We start from the raw sequence: 13,328 nt of genomic DNA on the forward strand, positions 1-13,328 counted from the left end.
ATTTTTATAATTCTCAATTATATTTTTAAGTTAACATGATCAAATTACTTTAGACTCACATTTATCACACATTTTAACAAAAAAAAACAATATTTCTTCAAGTATCTTATTCATAGTAATATATATTACTATGAATAAGATACTTGAAGAATACTATATATATATATATATATATATATATATATATATATATATATATATATATATATATATATATATGTATGTATGTATGTATGTATGTATGTATGTATGTATGTATGTATGTATGTATGTATGTATGTATGTATGTATGTATGTATGTATGTATGTATGTATGTATGTATGTATGTATGTATGTATGTATGTATGTATGTATGTATGTATGTATGTATGTATGTATGTATGTATGTATGTATGTATGTATGTATGTATGTATGTATGTATGTATGTATGTATGTATGTATGTATGTATGTATGTATGTATGTATGTATGTATGTATGTATGTATGTATGTATGTATGTATGTATGTATGTATGTATGTATGTATGTATGTATGTATGTATGTATGTATGTATGTATGTATGTATGTATGTATGTATGTATGTATGTATGTATGTATATTAATTACTATGAATATTACTAAAAATGTATATTTATATAATTCAAGAATGAATTTATAAATTAGATAAAATAATTACAGTACTGTTTAATGTTTTTAAATTTTTCTCTACTTTATGTAATACAATATAAAAATTAAATAGTTTAATTAAGTTATATATTTCTAAACATACAAAAAAATATATTTTAAATTAAAACTACTTGTAATATTAAATATATTTTATGTTATTATATTCAGTTTTTAATAATATTATTTATATTTGTAACTTTTAAAAATAGTATATAAGTGTAAAAATTAATATAATAGTAAAAAAAATTAAAGTTAAAAAACTAATCTAAACTAATCTAAGCTAATCTAAAGTAATACTTATTAATTTATATTATTCTTACACATTATTTATATCAAATAATTCATTGATATGTTTAGCAAATTATTAAGAAAAATATTTACACTTTAATTATAATATCGTATAATCAAATCAATTAATTTTTTTTATTGATTTAGATACTATTACTATTACAATTATAGGATATTACTATAAAACTAACTTATAATTTAAAGTATTTTTTAGTATTATTAAGTAAAATAGTTTATATATATATTAATTTTAGTTAAAGTTATGCTCACAAAGCAATGCAATGTATTTATAACAAGTGTTGACATCTATTGTATGATTGAATGTATTATTGTTTGCAATATAATATCAAAGCAATTGATGTATTGATTGAATCGCCGATTGTTTTGTTGTGTCATTTGTTTACTTCGGTGACAGTCGTGGCCAGTGTTGGACACAATAAGACATACAATGGACACAACAACTCAAGACTTGGAACTACTATTTTTTGATACCTTCGCTCAAACCGATGTTCACGAGGTATCGTTTGTTACCATTTTTTTTAAATTATACTTTCATTTCTGTCTGGCATAACATTTGGCATTTGATTTGTTTTGTTGTCGATCACCATAAAGGGTCCACAATTAGGTTTAGTACAGTTTCCCAATCCTATTATCATTAAAGAGATACGAGTAATACCATTGGGATCTCGAGTTGAGGCCGACTTTGCCGGCGGTTTCCGATTAGGGTTTGTATTGATTTTGTTATTTAAATCACTTCTTTCATTATAATAACATCTCAAGTCTTGACAATGATTTACAAGATTTATATTATAATATGGATTCAAAAAAAATGTTATTTTTGATTGAAAACAGTGCCACAAATCCATCGGCATTTGAATTGGAGTTTTTCATCAATGATTTGACCAAAAGAAATGCCTGTACTTTCTTAGACATCGGAAGGTATGAGATCTAGTATTTTATATTTCGATGTTTTAATTATGTTTTATTTGACAAAATTTAATTAATTAAACATTTAATAATTATTAATTTAAACATTTTTAAAAATAAATATTTGTTATAATTTTAATTAATAGTTTACATTACAAGCAAAATGTGAATATAGTGTTTGTGCCAAACGAGATGATTCCTACCGACGGACTAATATTACGGGGAATGTATAGCACACTAACTCTGGCCATCTTTGGTTGTATTGCTGACATTTCCCGTATTATAGCTGACGATGAAATACATTCATCAAATGCCGTCTCCAGTGAACAAATAATTGACAAAGAGATGAACTTTACTGAAGAAGCAATAAATGATAATAAAACTGATTATTCAATTATTAATGAATTGAATGTTTGTGAACGAATGGATGAGATAAAAGTTAGTCAAATATTGCAAACACTGTCCGAAAATTCACCGAAATCACCGAAAATGAAACTCTCGCCACAAAATGAAACACTTTTGACGGTCATGAAGACAGAAAATCGGGAAACTATTGTTTCTTTACAATGTAATGACAACAATGACAGGAAAAAGAAAGAAATGTCTTCTCATAGAAGTCATCAGAGGTCTCGAGATATGGAACGAACGCATTCCCGTCGCTCTCCTTTATTAGTGAAACAAAGAAAGAGTAAAAGCAGATCTAGAAGTAAATCAAAAAGTCGAAGTACAACTCCAACTTCATTAAAAAGACATAGAAATAGTCATCGAAGTTCACCATATTATAGATCAGATCGATCTCCTAAAAGACATCGATCTTCTCCACGAAAAGATATATCACGATCTGCATCACCACATTCTCCTTTACATTCATATAGTGTTAACTTAACATCACCGCCATCTCGTCCATACTCTCGATCTCGTAACAGGTCTCCTATGAAATCTCCTCTTTTTCTAACATATGGTTTGGATGAACCAAAAGTTACTAACGAAGAAATTTGTAAATCTGAAAATAAATTAAAAGAAGAAACTGGAAATTTAGATGATTCTGAGTTATTTGATCCACTTTCTCCTGATAACTCATTATCAGACATTGCAGAGAAGATATCAGACGATGAAAATTTGGAACAAATTATTTCTGACGATTCTAAGTCGGATCAATCTAAAGACGGATTAGAAGTAATTAGCAGTGAAGAGGAATATGAAGACGACTGCAATATTGATAACGAGTTATTAATTGATTACACGGAATATGATATCAATTCGTACGCAGATTTCGGAACATTTAATCCGTTTCAATGCGAGTTTACTTCGTTGCAGTCGTTAAAAGACCCGTCACTTACAGGCTATGAGTTGTCTGAAATTGACGACTCTTTTGAGTGGTCCAATGAATCAAGACTTTGCCATTTATTAAACAGTTTTGGTGAACATCGAAATGATAAATGGGTTGAAATTGTTGAACAGTTATCTCTTGATGTAAATAAGTGTTTAATAAGAGATGATTCACTAATTAAGACATTAATTAACTTTATTGCCGATGGAATTAATTTTGAGTTAGCGATGAAACAGACAAATACTGCATACAAAGTGAGACATTTGAAGGCTGGCATCAAATTATTGACATCACTGTCACAGACATCAGAAGAGCTAATTAAGAGAATACTTGATCTTAATGTCATTCATTCATTACTTGAATTGTATAACAAGCCATATATGACAATTCCAGTCCGACTACTTATTCTTCGTGCAATTGATGTCATATGCGATTGGCCCGTCGGTGTCCAACATGTAATCAATAATATATATACTACCAGTGATGATAAAAGTCAACAATCAAAGCAAACTTGTTATCAAAGATTACTGGAACTACTTTTAGAAAAGCCATCGACAAGAATAGTTGTTTCATTGACGTGTTTATTGAGAAAAATTCATTTATTTGAAGTTTTAATATTCTTGTCTAAATCATGCTATCAATCGATACGATACGACACAACAGTTAATGACGATTCATTATCAATGAGTTTAAATGAAATTTTGTTGATTTATAAAAATGCAAACTCTTTACTGAGTCAACCATTTCGTTCATTGCCGACCACCAGACAGTTTGAACTGAAGAGTTCATCAATTGATTCATATAAATCAATGTATAAGTACTTTAAACACAACAATTTCATTGATTGTCTGATAAATATATTATCGGAAAAGACATGCAATACCGATGCTTTTGATTGTGCAATCGATTTACTGAACACTATATCCAATATGAATCATGGATTAAGATTTTTGTTGAGTTATGATATGATAAACTCGACAAACAATCTGCAAAAAGTTGTAACCCAACAGTGCGATGAAGCGGAAACACCACTGCAAACCATTGGATTGAAATTGATTTATAGATTACAAGTTTTGCAATTAATTGACTCAATATTTTCATTTCATGCATCACATGAAAGAAGTAAAACAGTGACTATTAAAGAAAATTTTGACGACACAGAACTCGTGACAACTCTTACCAGTCTTTACACAATGATGTTCACAGGTATAGGCAAAGATGCGATCGTTCACGTCATGTCCAGTGAAAACAATTTTGATTCAATTTTACCATTTATTACTCTTACTGGAGATCAAAGTAAAGAGTTGTTGATATCTAAACTGGTTTCATGTGGATGTGCTCTCGATCTTTGTTTAGTTACACTCGAACTTATTGATACAAATTTGATGAGCTTTTTGGACACTTACGGACACAATCTATTGAAAGTTTGTGAGAACGAGTCAATTCCCAAACTCAAGACTATCTCAAACTGGTTGAGTCCTATCAAGAATGTGTCGTACAATACATATACTGAAAATACTTTCAAGAGTTTAATGTCAGTCATAAAGAAAAGCTATGAAACTATTTGTGAATCAAATGATTTGACAGTATTTACAATAAGTCCAGAGTTGATAACAAGTTTAAAAATTCTTCATAATCTTTGTTCGCCATCAGAACAGACATTATCAGAAACAGAGGTCCAACTAAAACACAAATATGCAGTCATTCAGATCTTTTCAATGGATGGCTTATCACAAATATTATCACTTTTGAACAAATTAAGTGAAGTCTATTTAAAGTCTTCGCATCAAAGTTTTGCACTCATAGGACACGAGGGCTCACTTGTTGTTCATTTCATTAAACCAGCCGTACTTATAATCAAAGCAATAGTGCAATATTTGGTGACTTCGCGAGGCATTGAATTTAGAGACATCACAGCCGTTCCGATACTTATTCGTATATATTCAGTGTTGGCATTAGTTCCCTCTTCGGCTTCAATACAGTTCATGATTTCATCGACTGCTCAACAAATTCAGTACGAAATCAGTGAAATCTTATTAATTTATACAGAATTGTATATCAATATCAATGAATCAGATGAAGCTATAACTAAGAGTATTTGGACAAAAATGGTTAAATATATCATTGATTATACATTATCATCACCACTTGCTTTAACTCATGGACTCACATTGTTATCTGATGTATTGCCACAACCGTTACCATTATTAGTAAAGCAACCGATGCTTAACAACGAAGTTAACAAAACTGTCAACTTTAGAAAGCTGTGGTCATTACACATCCATGTGCTTAATGAAAGCATTGAGCAACTGATCTCAGCTTATTTATCAAGTAATTTGCAATCAATTCAAATGCTTTTGAAACGTGTCTGTACCCAACTGTGCGACTTATCGGTGCCAACCGCTACTATTGTCACTAAAGCAGTTTATCAATCATTAGTTAGTAGTATTGAAACATTTAATAACATAACCAATGAGTCCGGGAATGTAACCATTTGTCCGACTGTTCGCATATTGAATATAATCTATGATTTGATGGCTTTTATTCCATTCCGTTTGGGATTGAGTTGTAATTTATCAAATTGTATTCAAAAAGATGATAAAAATGCTTTTATCTTAACACGACTTCAATCACATCTACAAAAATCATCACAAATTAGTTCAAATGAATTTATAAATGTAAGTAATGTTTAAATTGATAACTCTTATAATATAATTATTTACGTTTTATTGCAGTTGATATTACAAACGCCCAATGAATCGGATCCTGTAATTTCTGAGATATTAAATTCTAATATAACTGATATCAACAAATCTGATGGCAATATTACAGAGACGAGTGCTTTAAATGTTGAATCTCTAAGCAATTATTTTGCGAACAGACGTGTCTTTGTATTAGAAGGCGATCCAAATCTTCCGGAATGGCTTTCTATTGAGAATGAAGACTCGGAACAAATAGATAATTCAGATGCAATTAAAGTCGATTTGATTGAAATGTCGGCTAAATATTTTGGAAATGAATTTGACATTCGGATGAGTCTCGAGAAATTATGGTCTGAACCAATAAATGATACACAAAGTAAAGAGAATGAGACAATTGAAAAGACAACACAACCATTGATCAGACATAAAGAGATGATTGTTATTAATAAGCGAATTCAAGCTCCAAGAGGTAGAGGACGATCCTTCACTAGACTTAACGATCCCTTCCGATCGCGTCCACCCAATACATCCCGACCGCCATCAATGCATGTCGACGACTTTGTTGCACTCGAACGCTATGATCCCAATACCAAACGTAAAGACATGGTTCGTCCCAATAGAGGAGGAATGGGTACTTCAGTTCGCAACTTCTCAACTAACCAGCGCTCAACCAATGCTAACAATTATAGAAATTCTCCAATCAGTGCACGAAATTTGACCGATCGGTACAGTGGCTCTCGTGATGTCTATCCGTTGTCATCGAATCGTAATAAACCAGAATCTAATAATTCAAATAACAGTGGTATGCGATGGACTAGAATTAGTGGTAATCGACATGATATTCGTTATCAACAAAACTCGCGATCTTTTACGCGTTCAAACAATTAAATTTCGGTATATTTTATCAATCAATCAAATAAATGTAATATATTTATACATTATAATAAACACTCATAAATATTTCAATACTTTGGCATTAATTTATTATCGAAATTAATATTTACAAAACAATTGTATATTATTTCTTTTAAAAAAAATATCAATGATATATATTATCATAAATAAATTGGTTTAACACATTTATTATTATAACTATTTTATATAGAAAAAAATAAGTAATTACCGGTAATTCAAAATAGCTATCAAAATGATATAAATTTCAAACGGGCACCGAATCGTTGACTTTTATGGTTTCTCTTTTTGCCAGATTATTGAATAATCTGATTCCCAGTTATTGTTTGGTTCATCAAAACTATGTTTATCTTCAATAAATTTAATGTTGAATGCATTAACAATAAATGTTTGATCATTAACTTCAAGTTGATTCCATCCGCTAAACAATTCAATCGTATAATGAGATGTGACATCAATGCCATCGATAATCTTGTGGTTTAAAACTAATAAAACCTTCATTTGATGAGAAAATTGTTTATTTGGATCAATAATCACAATAGACTTCAAGTAAGAAATGCCAAAACGGGTATCAATTTGAATGACACGCAAAACCAATGGTTTGCTTTTGTTTTGATTTAATAGTGAATCTCTTTGACAAAACTTGAGTCTCGATTGTTGTATGTTTTGCATCAATTTCATGGCACGTGTTGTCAATTGATTGCGTCCTTCGGCAGATTGTTTGCGCAGTTTGTCGACCGTATCGTCCAAATGATTGATTATCGATCTGTGAATTGTTTGGTTTGTCGACTCTTTTCTTTCGATTTGCCGATAACTTTGTGACCTAATCGGTGAAGAGAAGTCACTAATTTGTGGTGTATTATCTTTGAGTGGTGAACTACAATCGGTAACAATAATATCCATCATCGGTGACGTCAGTCTGTCATCATTGGTATTGTTGTCCACATCGATATCAAGATGTTTATTGAGCTCTTGATTGTCCACTCGATTGTCATTAGAGTCTGTCTTAAAAATTGGTGACAAATCTCTCGCATATCGACTTCGTTTGGGTTGTGTTTTACATTTATTGTTACCGATTTTGGTGGCCATACGGTTTCGGTCGTGTTTCTGGTCATTTCGTGAACTATTACTACTATACGATTCATTTGACATTTGACCCGAACTTCGGGGATTCAACTCATTACTGAAACCATCACCGGCTGTCCAACCATTATTTGACCACTCATTCACCGACACAATAGACACGTTAATGTTCTTCAATGGATTGACCGACAATTTGTCGCATTTCGGGACACTTTTGCGGTCAAAACGCCGCATATTTTTCATGTCATATATGAATGACTTTTGAAAGTTGTGTTCAAATAACTATAGTTTTGAACATAATTTACGACAAATAGCTCTCAAATTGATTAGACTTTTGATTATTAAATGTTTGACTGCAATGTGTTTGACGTTAATATTGGCGTAGATTTGACTCAAAAGTCAAAACACATTCACTTCTAATATCTTTTGAAAATTTATTTCATTTATTAATAATTTAAGTCTTATGTAAACATTGAGACATTTCTATGAAATACATATTTATTACTTTTTATACACAACTAAAGCCTATAGTAATGACTTGAAAAACAGCCCAAATGTCATACAAACCCATATGAGTTGTAAATGCATTGAATATACGGTAAAAAAGACATAAGTTTTTTGTTTTATTAATTTATTAATTATTTTCAATTAATTTGTTATTAATATTACGTTAATATTATTGATTAATAGACAGTATTTTTATAGCATTTATTTGTATGACAACAATGTTTCCATCGTTTTCATGGATTATCACCACTTTATTTACCGGTAAGTTTTGATATCAATTCATAATTACAATCAGTTTATTGATCCAATTGAGTGATTATCTTATAGTTTATATTTTGCATTCAATGCATACCATCTATAAGTTGTATAATCCGGAAGAATGCAATCCAAAGACCGATCACTGTTTGGATCCGTCTTACACTCGCAATGACATCTTTACTGTATGTTTTGAGTGATTATTAATGTGATTATCAGATCAAATGAAGTGATTAAATGAATTTTATTGACAGATATTTCTCTGCACATCACTCGATGAACATCCGTTGGCTAAAGACATGACTTGTATTCATCAAAATAATGACTTTTCATTAATCAAAGAACAAAAACTGTAATAAATATTGTCTTTAATTTGAATGAATTAATATTTATGATATGTTTGTTAACAGTTCCCTATCTGTGTCACTGCCGGCACAGACACTACGGAACGGTTCACTGTATTTGCACGCAGTATTGACACCTTTAAAGAGAGATAAGTTAAGTCGTGAAATAATTTTGCACAGAAGCACATCCACTGCCACCATAACAGTGACTAAATATGCCATAAAAGAAAGCGAAACATTTAATTTACTGAACGCACCGAAAATACAGTCAAAAGTGTCTGAAAGGAAAGGAAAAACTCGTGACAATCGTGTGGTCACTCATTGGAAACCAAAGATTACTTTGAATATCATTTCAGAACCGATTTCATTGTCTCGGAGAGCACTTCCTGGAGAGATCACTCATCTCTTAAAGTAAATGAATAATAAGTTTTTTATTTAAAGACATTAATTGATTAAATGTATGACAATTTGTAGACTCAATGAAAGGACTCAATATTTACCGATTTTATACATTAGTGAATTGAGACAAAGGGTTAAAGATTTATGGGTTTGTATTTTTGCACTTTTATTGTAATATTCTTAAAATTTTTTTAAATATGAAAAATAATTGAATGGATAGCCTGTAAACTCGTCTCATCCGGTGCTGCCATTGGAAGTGGTTTACGAACCGACTGCTATCGGAAAACTAAGATTTATGTTAATAATAGAGTCTTCACTGAATTCAATGCATAAAATGGGTTTCACTGAATCCGATTCCGATGACATCAAAGGAATATTCTTTGACACAAATATTTATTTATTGCTTTTAACTATTTTTATTACATCATTTCATGTGAGATAAAACCGTTATTTTGAAATATTTAATAATATATAAATGTAAATAATTGCTTTTTAAAAGGTTTTATTTGATTTCTTGGCGTTTAAAAATGATATCCAGTTTTGGAGACAACGAAAGTCTATGGAAGGCCTATCCTTTAGTTCATTGTTGTGGAGATGTGTCTCACAATTTGTGATAACATTATATTTAATGGAAAACAAAACTTCATATTTAGTATTAATTCCGTCGGCTATCGGAACTGTGATAGAGTTGTGGAAACTAAAGAAGGCCTTAAAGATTGAAATAAAAGGTTTTAAAGTATTTTTCAAATCTCGTACTGAAGCTGAGTTGAAGACTGATTCCTATGATTCGACTTTTATGAAATACTTGTCAATATATGTATTGACACCTCTGGTCATCGGAGGTGCCATATATTCAATAGTTTATACACAACACAAGTCCTGGTATTCATGGGTTTGTATTATAAAATGAGTTGTATTTTTATATAATAATTAAAATGTTTCTATCAAATTATAAACAGTTGATCCAAAGCGCTGCTAACGGTGTTTATGCGTTTGGTTTCTTGTTTATGTTACCACAACTTTTCATAAATTATAAGATGAAATCAGTGGCTCACTTGCCGTGGAAGGCATTCATGTATAAAGCTTTCAATACTTTTATTGACGACTTGTTTGCATTCCTCATAACATCGATTCCTACGGCACACAGAGTGGCGGCTTTTCGCGATGACGTTGTCTTTATTATATATCTTTATCAGCGATGGTATAAATAAATAATTTTTATTTCCGATATATTATATAACTTAACAAATATATTGTTAATTATATTTCAATAAAGGCTATACCCGGTCGACAAAAATCGAGTTAATGAATATGGAGAGACCACTGAAGAGAAAAAAACTAAGTAATTACAGGAATATTAAATTATTTTATTTAATTATTATTTAATTTTTATATTGAAAAATATATTTGAATATTTTATATATATATATATATATATATATTTATAAATTGATTTTATAAGTGCAATGTCATTTACTGTACCATTGAATTTATAGAATTTAATACAATAATTTAAAATACATTGTTTTTTAATTAATTTTATTAATAAATATATTTTAAATGAATAAAACTAAAAAAATACAATTTTTAAAAAATAACTTAATTTTAAATTAACATTACCGGTAATATATTTGGTATATTTTAAATAATAGCATAAATTTAAGTCATTTTTGTCACTTTGTTATCAATTAGTTTTTTTATTGAGCTTTGTTCTACATATTATCTACTAAAATATCATATAATGTATTACATATAATAATAATTGAATGTAATTTTAATTTTAGATTGACTATTGACTATTTAAATTAATAACTATTAAATACAATAATTTTTGCTAAAAGTACAATATATTATAATAATTCTAAATATAAGTTTAGTTCAATCAAAAAATGTTATTTGTTTCAGAGGTTTAGTTTTTAAAAATACAATAGTTTATAGGCTGGCAATTATTGATCGCATTTTGAGACATATGTTTATTTCTATTAAAACTGATAAACATTTTCTCACAATATATAAGTTAATGGTATTTCATATATTAATAGTTATCGTAATATAATCAATATAATTATATATTGAATTATTTAATAAAAACTTTTAAATTCACAACCAATTGAATAGTTATATATATTTATATATATATTTGCAATATTTCCGCAATACTATACATATTATAATTAGTTTTGTTTTTTTAATAAAGATGATAATACTATTAATTAAATGCGATGTATACGATTATCCATAAAAGTTATACAGTATATTATTTTAGACTTTATATAGACTTTATGAAAGTCAACAAAAATTATAAATTTAAATATTAATTATCATATTTTTGAATAAAATATTAATAACCAAAACTTAAATGAATTGAATAGCTATTTGTTATTCTTTCTTCAAAATTTATATTTTATATTACAAATGGAAAGTTGTTGTTGTTTTCTATTTTATCTGTAAAAAATAAAAAGAAAAATATATAATTATTTTACATAATGTTTATTTTTATTATATTAATGGTGTACACAAATAAGAAAATTAATTTATTTTTATAAAAATGATTATCTGATGATTTTTGCCGATATATTATTAGAAATATATGGAAACACCATTATTTGTACATTTACATGAATAATTTTAAATATCATATTTGCTAGTATATTAAATTTACTTTTAAACATTGCTTATTTGGTTATGAAATATAAATATTTTTATATAGTTGATATCACATACTGTATTTATTAAAAATTGTAAGTTTAACTGATTTCATAAGTATTGTATAAGTAATAATTTGCTATTTTTAATTAAATAGTTTTATTTTTACAATAATCATAATAAAATTAATATTATAAAATAAATTATCTCAGATTAGTTTAACCTATTATAACAGTTATAAGAAAAATTAATTATAATTTGTCTTATTTTTGTGTACTAACTTGTTATATAAATCTAATTTATTAAATTATATAATAAGATAGTTATGTTAAATGAGCTTGTACACTGTACATTACAATTTAGCATTTTATCCAAAAAATATTTTAATTATTTCTTGTTTACTATTGGTTTGCAAACTAATCCCCTGATTAGTGATTGTCATTTACAGCATATTTAGTGAGATCTCTAAATTAATTTTCATTAATCTTAGTCTACGAATGAAATGTTTACAAATTATTGATTTTATAAGATTCCTATAAATAAATTGTATAAAAATATTATCACAATTAAAGATTTATTAAATAGAAAATTAACAGTTTTTATTTAAATAACTCAAATCTTTTTAATAATTAATCATATTCTTCACTAATTGTTTATTAATTATAATTATAATTCAAAACATATTTTTACTATTGTATTAACAATAAATAAAATAAATCGGCTTATATTGTATAACATAATAATATTGAATTTAAGTAAAGCTAATCAACCGAAAGGCAAGACATAGCATAATAACTGTTCGTTAAATATCTCATAGAAGTCTATATTATAGAGTATAAGTCAGTGCTTGTAATCAGGGTTGGCAGTGACAAAATGTTTGTATAATACAAAGCTTATAATACAGTAATTTATAATACAATGATATAAGCAAAAATCAACATGTTGTACAATATAATACATATATATATTATGTTATTTTTTTATTATAATTCTGTTTTATCTTAATTTATTTAAATTTTTTTCTTCGAAAACAATTGCTATAAAAATAACAATTTTTCTAACAATTATATTGTGATTAAATAATTGTTATTATTTTTTACCTTAATATATATATATAATTTTTAAAATTTTATAATACATGAAGTACATTGTATTATACTGTATTTTCCAACCCTTCTTGTAATAGACATTACACTAAAATCTTTAGTTGAGTTGTCTATAAAACATTATTTTTAAATAGGTTTTTTCCTCCAAAAACATGTTAGTA

The 13,328-nt window shown here is 27.9% G+C and overlaps 2 protein-coding genes across 4 annotated transcripts; both read left to right on the plus strand.

The window, feature by feature from the left end:
- The first annotated feature begins 1,231 nt into the window (after window positions 1-1,231).
- LOC128963006 (protein virilizer homolog) lies at window positions 1,232-6,864 on the plus strand. The gene is made up of 5 exons (XM_054309468.1): window positions 1,232-1,473; window positions 1,569-1,681; window positions 1,809-1,895; window positions 2,030-5,891; window positions 5,949-6,864. The coding sequence occupies exons 1-5, from the start codon at window positions 1,405-1,407 to the stop codon at window positions 6,801-6,803; spliced, it is 4,986 nt and encodes a 1,661-aa protein (XP_054165443.1). The 5' UTR covers window positions 1,232-1,404; the 3' UTR covers window positions 6,804-6,864.
- A 1,549-nt stretch (window positions 6,865-8,413) lies between these two features.
- LOC128963008 (lipid scramblase CLPTM1L-like) lies at window positions 8,414-10,766 on the plus strand. Of its 3 annotated transcripts, none has more exons than XM_054309471.1 (10): window positions 8,414-8,508; window positions 8,601-8,678; window positions 8,745-8,857; window positions 8,927-9,024; window positions 9,083-9,427; window positions 9,491-9,563; window positions 9,636-9,848; window positions 9,915-10,307; window positions 10,375-10,616; window positions 10,692-10,766. In XM_054309471.1, the coding sequence occupies exons 2-10, from the start codon at window positions 8,627-8,629 to the stop codon at window positions 10,759-10,761; spliced, it is 1,599 nt and encodes a 532-aa protein (XP_054165446.1). In that variant the 5' UTR covers window positions 8,414-8,508; window positions 8,601-8,626; the 3' UTR covers window positions 10,762-10,766. The 3 variants fall into 3 exon arrangements, with proteins under 3 accessions (XP_054165446.1, XP_054165448.1, XP_054165447.1); XM_054309473.1 differs by having other exon boundaries at window positions 8,605-8,678; XM_054309472.1 differs by having other exon boundaries at window positions 8,616-8,678.
- Window positions 10,767-13,328: the final 2,562 nt, after the last annotated feature.

The sequence above is a fragment of the Oppia nitens genome, unplaced genomic scaffold (genome assembly GCF_028296485.1).
Source record: "Oppia nitens isolate AA-2021 unplaced genomic scaffold, nextdenovo-longstitch-racon4-pilon3 scaffold6_pilon_pilon_pilon, whole genome shotgun sequence".
Taxonomy (NCBI): domain Eukaryota; kingdom Metazoa; phylum Arthropoda; class Arachnida; order Sarcoptiformes; family Oppiidae; genus Oppia; species Oppia nitens.

Coding starts and splice junctions, on each gene's coding strand:
- LOC128963006 (XM_054309468.1), top strand. CDS start 1,405: ATGGACACAACAACTCAAGACTTGGAACTACTATTTTTTGATACCTTC. Junction 1,474..1,568: donor CTCAAACCGATGTTCACGAG/GTATCGTTTGTT, acceptor ATCACCATAAAG/GGTCCACAATTAGGTTTAGT. Junction 1,896..2,029: donor ACTTTCTTAGACATCGGAAG/GTATGAGATCTA, acceptor TTTAATTAATAG/TTTACATTACAAGCAAAATG.
- LOC128963008 (XM_054309471.1), top strand. CDS start 8,627: ATGACAACAATGTTTCCATCGTTTTCATGGATTATCACCACTTTATTT. Junction 8,858..8,926: donor CTCGCAATGACATCTTTACT/GTATGTTTTGAG, acceptor TTTTATTGACAG/ATATTTCTCTGCACATCACT. Junction 9,428..9,490: donor GAGATCACTCATCTCTTAAA/GTAAATGAATAA, acceptor GACAATTTGTAG/ACTCAATGAAAGGACTCAAT.